The following is an 8,580-nucleotide window of genomic DNA, read 5'->3' as shown; positions in this document are numbered from 1 at the left end:
CGGGAGGCCGGGCCGCCACGAGCCCAGACTGGGAGGCCGTGCGAGGCGCCTCAAATAAAGGACGTGAACTCGCGTGTCCCGCTGTGTGTCTCGAATGGTTTTTGTCTCGAGGGGAAGGAACGGGGGGGCGCAGCGCTCGCCGCGGGGCCTTCGCACAGGCTTTCAGCGGCCTCCCCCAGAGAGCGGAGCCGAGCGCCACGCGCCTCTTCCGGCCCAGCTGGGCCCGGACTCGCTCTCCCGTGGTGCCGCGCGCCGCCCGCCCTGGCCAATGAGAGCCTTCGTTACAGAAGGACTTCGCGAGCCATTTGTAAGAGGACTTCGCGGAGGCCGCTCGCCGCCTTTCCTCGCCCGCCGCCGGGCCGGGAAGTGGGGAGGGGGGCGGCCAGGTAAAGGCGGCGCAGAGGGACCCGCGGGGAGGGGGGAGGGGGCGGGCGAGGGCAGGAAATGACGACGCAGCCCAGCGGTCCCGGGTTGCCAGGGCGACAGGGAGGGCGAGCGGCGGTAGCGCGTGACGTCAGAAGCGGCCGGGCAGCTTCCGGGTGTTCGTGGACTCCATCTCCCAGAAATCTCAGCAGGGCCGATGCTGGCCGGGGCATTCTGGGGGTTGAAGTCCATACATTTCATAATAGCCACTTTGAGATTAAGCAGGAAGGCGCGTCCCACCCCGGCCAGGCCCTTCCCGCTCTGCCCGGAGGTCCCAGGCCGGGAATCTCCGCCCCCCAGAATTCTCTCGGGCGGCCGCGCTGGCTGAGGGATTGCGGGGGGTGCAGGGCCCCGCCCAGGCGCAGCAGGGAAAGCGCTCCCCCCGAGGACCCCCGCCCTCCCTCCCTCCCGGTGGGGCCGAGGGGCCTCCGCGCACAGGCGTCGGCCGGAGCCGCTCGGCCGGATGAGGCGCTTTAGGGCCGGAGGGCTTCCGCGGAGCCCCCCACAAAGGACGCGCCTGGGGACCGAGGCTTTCCTGCCCTTGGCACCCGCCAACGGACGGAGAGCCGAGCGCCTTGTGCCTGTGGCCGATTCGGGCCCTCCCGTCTCCACCCGTTCCGCAGACGCCGCGGGTCCTTTTGCTTGTCCATGGTGGTTGAAGCCTCACACACACACACACGCCGCCTCTGGCCCCCAAAGGCTGCTGGTTGGGCTGCTCCAGGGCCCTTCGGTGGGCAACGAGGACCCCTTCTGCTGAGGGAGCCCAGAGACTCCTGTTGCCCTTCAACACCCCCCCCCCCCCCCACGAGACTGACGGGGATCCCCCTGCCCACTCCGGCTGGCTGGGCCCAGTTTCACCCTGGCAGCTTCCTGCAGCCTGGGAATCAGCCACCCACCCACCCACTGGCCCTGCTCTTGCCCCCAAGGCCTTCGGACCCTCCCTCCCCCTGCTGACGCCTGGCCCTGCAGCCTCTTCCCAGCCGCCCTAGAGGAGAAGGGGCTTCCATGGGGCAGGGAGGGAGGGAGGCCATTGTGACACCAGCAGAATCCTGGGGGTGGGGGCAGACACACTGGTGGCATTCCGCCCTTTCCCATCCCCTGCAGGGCCGGCAGTGGCTCAGAGCGGCTGCCCCCAGAGACTCTGCTGACCCACCCGGGCTCCTGGGAATGGTGGGCCCTCTGACACTGGGCAGGGGGGAGGCGGGGGGGGCTTCAGCTTCTCCCGGTTGCTTTGTAGGTTCCTGCAGCTCAGCCCCGCCAGTTCCTCTGCAGAAGGACCATTTTGGGGGAGGGCAGTCTTGGGAGGGGAGCAGGACTTTTTCTGGCCCTCCTTCCCGTGACAAGGGGGAAGGGAGGCAGGCTGAGCCGAGTCTGCCCAGGCCCCCCTTGCACAGCGGCTCTGCCCTTGGGGCCAGAAGGCTCGGTCTCCTCTGCAGCAAATGGGGGGCTCGGGGGGGGGGGTCCGGGAGGCTGCTTTGCTCCTTGGAGGAGGCCGGCCTTCTGTTCCGGAGGTCTGAGCAAAGGCAGAGGCCATCTCGGGCGCTGAGTGCGGCACTGAGATCTGGCCGAAGGGTTATCGCCTCTCTAGGAAACTCCCTTCTGCAGGCCATGGTGGACTGAAGTAGTGGGAAAGGTCTGTCGCTGTTTTTAGGATAATTCCCCAGTTGGAGGTGGTTTTTTAAAAATCGGGTCATGCTCCTCCTGTGGCAGCAGGATTGCCCTCTGCCACTCATAGGATCGTAGAATAACAGCGTTGGGAGGGGCCCTGGAGGTCTTCTAGCCGGGCCCTCTGCCCAAGCAGGAAGCTCTGGACCACTCCAGTCCCTCCAGCGGTCAAGCACCCGCAACCTCTGATTAATTCTTCCAACCGTTAGGAAACTTCTCCTTAGTTCTAGGCTCCGTAGATTCTTCTCTTGCCCTTTGGTGCTTTGGGAAATAGTCTGACCGAACCTCTTTGTAGGAGCCCCTTAAATCTGGGACCCCTGTTATCATGTCGCCCCCCCTCCTCCTCCTCCTCCTCGCTGGAACAGGCAGGCGCGATTCCTGCAAGTCTCCATTGTAGGTTTCGCCTTCCAACCCGCTGACCGTTCTTTGCACCCTTTCCAGAGTCTCGACATCTTCTTCATGTTGTGACCAGGACCCGGTGGCTTACTCCAAGCGTGACCTTTCTCGGGCTCTGTAAAGCAGTAGTAGCATTTTCACGTGACCTTGATTCCTGCAGCCTGGGGTCGCACTGGCTTTTGGGGCTGGCTGCCCCCATAGACTCTGGGCTCCTATTAAAGTGACTGTCCGCTAGAACTCCAAGGTCCCTCTCACAATGGCTTCGCTTACGACAGGTTTCGCCCGTGTGGTCTTTCCTGCCTGTGCTGAATTGCGTTCAGGGATTCACGGGTCTGGAAGTGGCCGGGTGGAGTGTTGGCTACTCCTGCCAGCTTCGTGTCTTCTGCAGACCTGATGGGCTGACCTTCAGGTCCCTCCTTTAGATCGGTTAGTGAAGGATACTTGACCCAAAACAGAACCTCGGCTTCCATTCAGGGCTCAAGGCTGAATGTGACTTGCCAGCCAGTTGCAAACGTTTCCAGAGGTGGCGCTGTTTCCCCCCATAAGTTCTGGCAGTAGGTTCTGGTCTACTTAACGTTCTACTGAAATCTTGAGTATGCAAGGGGCCCACAGCATTGAGTGGACCCACTGATTCCTCCAGCCCATTTCTGATGCCTTTCCAGACAAGAACCAGGGAGGGAAAGCAGCTTAAATCCCCCCCCAGAAGGAACCCAGGGGGGGGTCTTCCGCTGAACGCGCCTCTCCCGCTCCTCCCTGGCCCAGGTCCCCTGAAGGAAGGATGGAGTCTGGGACCCCAAGGAGCAAAGTCCCCTCGTTCCTGTCGGACCTGGGCAAGGCCACCTTGAGGGGCATCCGGAAGTGCCCCCGCTGCGGCACCTACAACGGCACTCGCGGGCTGAGCTGCAAAAACAAGACCTGTGGCACCGTCTTCCGCTATGGCTCCCGGAAGTCAGCCGGTGTCGACGCGGTCAAGATCCTGACCGGCTCGGAGCTCCAGGTCTACTCGGTGCGGCAGAGGGAGAGAGGCCCCGAGGGCCGGTGCTTCGTGGAGCTGGCCATCTCGGAGACCACCCTCCAGGCGGCGGACGGGACCCTCCTCACCCAGCTCAGCCCCGGGCGCTGCCACCTGCCCGCCTGCCTGAAGGCGGCCAGCCAAGGAGGGCCGGCGGTGGGGGAGAGCCCGTGCCAGCACCTGAAGCTAGCCGTGGGCTGCCAGGCGGAGGCCACCCCGCTGCCCCTGAAGAGCTCCGTCCTGAACGCCCTGCAGGCCTCGGCCCAGACCAAGCAGGCCCTCTGGGAGCTGGCCGCCCAGCCCACGGGGCCCCTGGTCCAGAGGGTCACCCAGAACGTGCTGGTGGTGAAGGGCAAGGCCGGCCCCAAGCACAGCCTGGGCTACCTCCACATCACCTTCGCCCCCCGGCCCCTCCACAAGCACCCGGCGGGGGCCCCCCGCTTCTTCTGCCCCTGCCAGTCCGTGAGGGCCAGCAAGCCCGGCCCGGCCAGCGAGGAGGGCCGGCAGAGGTGCCTCCACTTCTTCGCCTGCGTCTGCGCTTTCGCCAGTGACGAGACCCTGGCCCAGGAGTTTGTGGACTTCCTCAGCGAGGAGTCTGGCGGTAGGCAGGCCGGGAGGGAGGGCCGGCGGGGGGGAGAGAGACCCTGCTGGGCTCCAGCACTGGTCAGTGGTGGGAGGGGGTGGGGGGGCTGTCCGTGGGCCCCGGCTGGGCTGCTGGGGCTGGTGTCCAGGCTTTGCGGGGGATGTGGAGGCTTCCGGGCGGCCGTTTTGCTTTCCCAGCTGCAGGTTTGAAGTGCCCGGCCAAGCCCCTCCCCCCCTGCCTGCCGGCCTCCCCTCCACCTGCGGGAGACCCCGAGGCCCCCAAAGGGAAGCGCAAGAAGAAGGACGAGGGGCCAGGTGAGGAGCTCTGGGTGGGGCCGGGTCCCTCCCCCCCTCGAGAGAGGAAGAGGAGGGGGGATCCTGATGCTGTCCCCGTTGGGCCCCTCAGCCTCGCAAGCCAGCAGCCCCCTCCTGCCCCAAGACCTGGCCGCCCCCCCCCTTGCAGAGGAACGGGCTGAAGAAGGCGGCCCTGGCACCCCCCAAGAGGCCACGTGAGTTCCCCCACACCCTCCCACCACTGACCAGTGCTGGAGCCCAGCAGGGTCTCTCTCCCCCCCCGCCGGCCCTCCCTCCCGGCCTGCCTACCGCCAGACCCTCCCCCCAGTGGCCCCTCCCCCCAGTGAGGCCCTTCTGAGACCAGGCAGACGGTCAGCCCGGAAGAACCCGCAGCTCCAGGGGGCTCACCTGCCCCTCCCCCCCACCCGGGGACCCCAGGAGAGCAGAGAGGCCCCCTCCTCTTTCGGGAGGGGTCCAGTTGCCTGCAGAGGGTCAGGGTCAGAGGCCCCAAAGGGCAGGGGCGGAAGTGCCGGTCCAGAAGTCCAAGAGGCCCAAGTTCAAGGCACAAATTCCGCCCTCCCCCCGGCCCGACTCAGAGGGGGGCGATTGCAAGCAGGGCGAGAGGCCATGGAGAAGGTGGGTCCAAAGCAAAGAGCCCCCCTCCCCCCGGAAGGACCCCTCAGACTCAGAAGGTCCCGGGGGAAAGGGGGGCACTGGGAGGCCAGGGAAGGAGGGGCCGGGAGCGAGACTGGCAGCCCCGCCTTCCTTCCGCTCAGCCGGCCTTCAGGCGCTGGAGGAGTCGCAGGTGGCCTTGTCCTTCCTGGAGTGGCTGGCCAGCGTCACGGAGAGGGTCCACCAAGCCATGCACTACCAGTTTGACGGTGAGTCCTTCCCGGCAGCCCCACCCCCACCGGAGGGCAGCCAGGGAGAGTCAGAGGGAAAGCCAGCCTTGACCTTTGACCCTCCCCCAAAGGGCTCCCCGGGGGCCATGGGGCAACATTGGGCTGCACTGCCTGGAGGGAGGGGGGCTCAGGGGGGCTCAAGACGGGAGGCGTTTCCCTTGAGTTGATGAAATCCCTTCCCGGAGGTGTCCGAAGCTCATTGGGGGAGCCGGGTGGGGGTCTTACGAGGAGCCCAGGAGCTGAAGACCATTGGGGGTCCCCCTGCCCCCCCACCTGCTCAGCCCCTGCAGCATAAACCCTGGAAGCCTTGGAAGAAGGGGGGCAGGATCGGCCTGCGGGGGTCTCCCCTTCGGATGGGGAGGGGGCTGGCAGCTGGGCCCACCTGGGGCTTCTCGGCCTCTCCATGCGCTGCCTTTCCCAGCCTGATTGGGCCGAGATGTGGGGAGCGCCAAAGGTTCTGGGAGGTTTTGCTGGCCCCTCCAGGTGGGCCCGACTCTGCCACATGGATCGGCACAAGGGGAGGGACGTGCCCCCTTCCCTGGCTGTGGCCTCCTCTCCCTCCCTCCCTCCAGGCCTTTCCCTCCGGGGTCCCTTGGTCCCTGGGGCTCCTTCCAGGCACACAAGATTTCAGAGGGAGGGGCCACGCAGACAGAGAGATACTTCCGCCCCCCACCCCGAGGCCTCCGCTCTCTGTCCTTGCCCCTCCCGCAGGCAAGCCGGAGCCCCTGGTCTTCCACATCCCGCAGGCCTTCTTCGAGGCTCTCCAGCAGCGCATCGGCCTCGGCAGCCTCAAGATGCGGCTCCCCAACTCCACGACAGGTACCAGTCTCCCCCCCTCCCCATGCCTCCCCCCTCCCCCCACCAGCCTCCCCTGGGGCCAGACACGGGCTCTGCCACCCGAAGCGGCCAGACTGCAGCTGCCACTGGGCTTTGCGGCCGGTGGCGTTTGTGCAGAGGGCGCGAAGAAGCCTCTGTGTCCTTGCCCCCCCTCCCCCCCCCCCGAGTCTGACCGCTGGGCAAGGAGGCCGATTGGCTCAGTCCACAGAGGGAGGCGGGACCGACACAGAGCGCGGCTGCAGGGCTGGTGTCTGGTGGGACCCTCCGTAGCGCTGTCTTCTTGGGGGGCGGGGGGCCCACTGGGCAAGACGCTCGTTTGAACCCGTGTTCCCCAGGGGGCTGCTCTTAAGACCAGGGGTGGGGCACTGGCTGGCCGTGTTTGGGGCTGGAGGGAGAGGCTGCTTCCCCAGGGGGCAAAGGTGGCTGCGGAGGGCAGGGTGGGGGGCTCACTTCCAGGGACTCTCCCCTCCCCCCTTACTTCCTGTCCTTCCTTCCGCGCAGCCCCCTTTGCTTGGTGGACCCTGCCTGGAAGTGGGCGCTTCGGCCCTCAGCCTTTGACCTGCTCTCGTCCGATGCGCCTCCTCGTGCTTTTCACCTGGCTGGCACAAAATGCGCAGAGTTGCGCACAGGATTGAACCTCACAGGTCGATTTATTTTTGTTTCCAGCTTTTGTGCGCAAAGACGCTTTGCCGCTGGGCACCTTCTCTAAGTTCACCTGGCACATCACCAACGTCTTGCAGGTCAAGCAGATCTTCGACACGGTGGAGGTGAGGCCCCTTTGCGCCCCTCCCTGACCTCCACCTGGCTGGCAAGGCCCCCCCCCTTTGTTCCTGAGGACGAGGAACCTGCCGCGTTGGTCGAGAGATGGACAGTGGGGCTCCGCTGCTTTGGGCCCGGGGGGGGGATGTGTCGGGAAGGCCTCGTTCTCTGACTGGCTCCGGACCTCTGCGATTTCCCCTGTTGGTCTCCTTCCGCCATGAGAGATGGGGGGTTTCTTTTGGGGGGGGTGTTTTGGGGGATCTCCCCCTCACCCCCTCTCTTCCCAGATGCCTCTAGAAATAACGCGCAGCTTCATCCAGAACCGGGACGGGACCTACGAGCCCTTCAAGTGTCCCAAAGTGGAGGTGGAGAGCATTGCCCAGAGCTACGGGCGGCTGGAGAAGCAGCAGCCGGCCCTCCGCCCCCTGGAACTGAAGACCTTCCTGAAAGTTGGTAAGTGGGCAGCCCCCTCCCCCCCTTGCCCCGCCCCCCGCCTGGGAAGGGGCTCCTCCCCCCTGACTCTCCTCCTCCTCCTCTCAGGCCACACGTCCCCGGACCAGAAGGAGCCCACGCCCTTCATCATCGAGTGGATCCCGGACATCCTGCCCCAGTCCAAAATTGGCGAGCTCAGGATCAAATTTGAGTACGGCCACTACAGGAACGGCCACCCGGCCGACTACCAGGAGCAGCGCCCTTCCCTGGAGCAGGCCCTGGAGATCATTGCCTTCCCTTGAGCCCCCTGCCTGCCCAGCCCCACGGGGCCCCGCTTGCTAGCCTCTCGGCCGGCCACTGACCGGAGGAGCTGCACCCCCCCATGTGACCCTGCCGCCCTCCTCCTGTGGTCAGGGAGCTCCTGGCTGGGGTCTTCCTTGCAAACAGCCGCCTCCCAGCCCTGCCCGGCGGTGGAGTTGGGCCTCCCTGAAGGCCCCGGCTGTCTCCTGCCCCTCCCTCCCCGAGGGGGGGCCCTCATCCCAGCAGGTCAAAGGACGGGGAGGGGGGCAGGGGGGCCTGGATGCTGCAATCTCTTCTCTGGCGTATTGTACAGTATATTTTTAAAATAAATTAAGGCCAGGGCAATGTTGCGAGGTGAGTCCTGAGTATAATGGAAAGTGAATCTGTTCCCTTGGCAGCTGCCAGACGTTCCACAGGGGATGCCCGGAGTGTGTTCACCTTCTCCACTGGACTCTGCAGCCCCCTCAGCCCCCCACCCTGGTCACAAAGAGCCTCCTCCGCTGCACCACGCTCCCATGGCCAAGCTCCCACCAGGCCCAAGGCCCAAGGTGGGCAAGTGCAGGCCAAAAGAAACAGTTGTTCCTGGTCAACACTGACACCCCCTCCCCCAGCTTCTCCTTGGGTCCGTGCACTCCCGGTGGTCCTGGTCAGCAGGAGGCCCTTCTCTCTCTCTCTCTGGGCCCCTGGGTGGGCTGGGGGGGTGGCCGTCCTTCCTCCGAGGGTGGATTCTCCCCGGGGGCCTGGAAGGGCAGGCAGCCCCCAGCCCCCGCTCATTCGACCGCCTCCCGCAATGCTCAAGGGGCGGTGACAGCCCCCCTCCTCCTCTGCCCCCTCCCTCTCCAAAGACGCCCCCGGGGGGGGCACGCCCACTGGACCCTCACGGCTACTCCTCCATCCCCTGGAAGGGGCTTTGACGGGGCCATGACGGGCGGGCAGAGGCCGTTTTGCTCTGGGCACGTGCAGCGCAGCGCTCCGGGT

General features: G+C 66.0%; 1 protein-coding gene across 1 annotated transcript; it reads left to right on the top strand.

The window, feature by feature from the left end:
- Positions 1–312: 312 nt before the first annotated feature.
- On the top strand, positions 313–7,952 carry C12H2orf42 (chromosome 12 C2orf42 homolog). The gene is given in 10 exon segments (XM_070765237.1): positions 313–386; positions 3,247–4,097; positions 4,277–4,393; positions 4,485–4,525; positions 4,527–4,587; positions 5,149–5,253; positions 5,986–6,093; positions 6,778–6,878; positions 7,158–7,323; positions 7,411–7,952. Coding segments are annotated over 9 exon segments (1,728 nt in total). The 5' UTR covers positions 313–386; positions 3,247–3,262; the 3' UTR covers positions 7,605–7,952.
- The last annotated feature ends 628 nt before the right edge of the window (positions 7,953–8,580 follow it).

The sequence above is a fragment of the Erythrolamprus reginae genome, chromosome 12, assembly GCF_031021105.1.
Source record: "Erythrolamprus reginae isolate rEryReg1 chromosome 12, rEryReg1.hap1, whole genome shotgun sequence".
In the NCBI taxonomy this organism is placed as follows: Eukaryota; Metazoa; Chordata; class Lepidosauria; order Squamata; family Dipsadidae; genus Erythrolamprus; species Erythrolamprus reginae.
The sequence above is the reverse complement of the archived record's forward strand: the minus strand, read 5'-3'. Positions and strand labels throughout refer to the sequence as shown.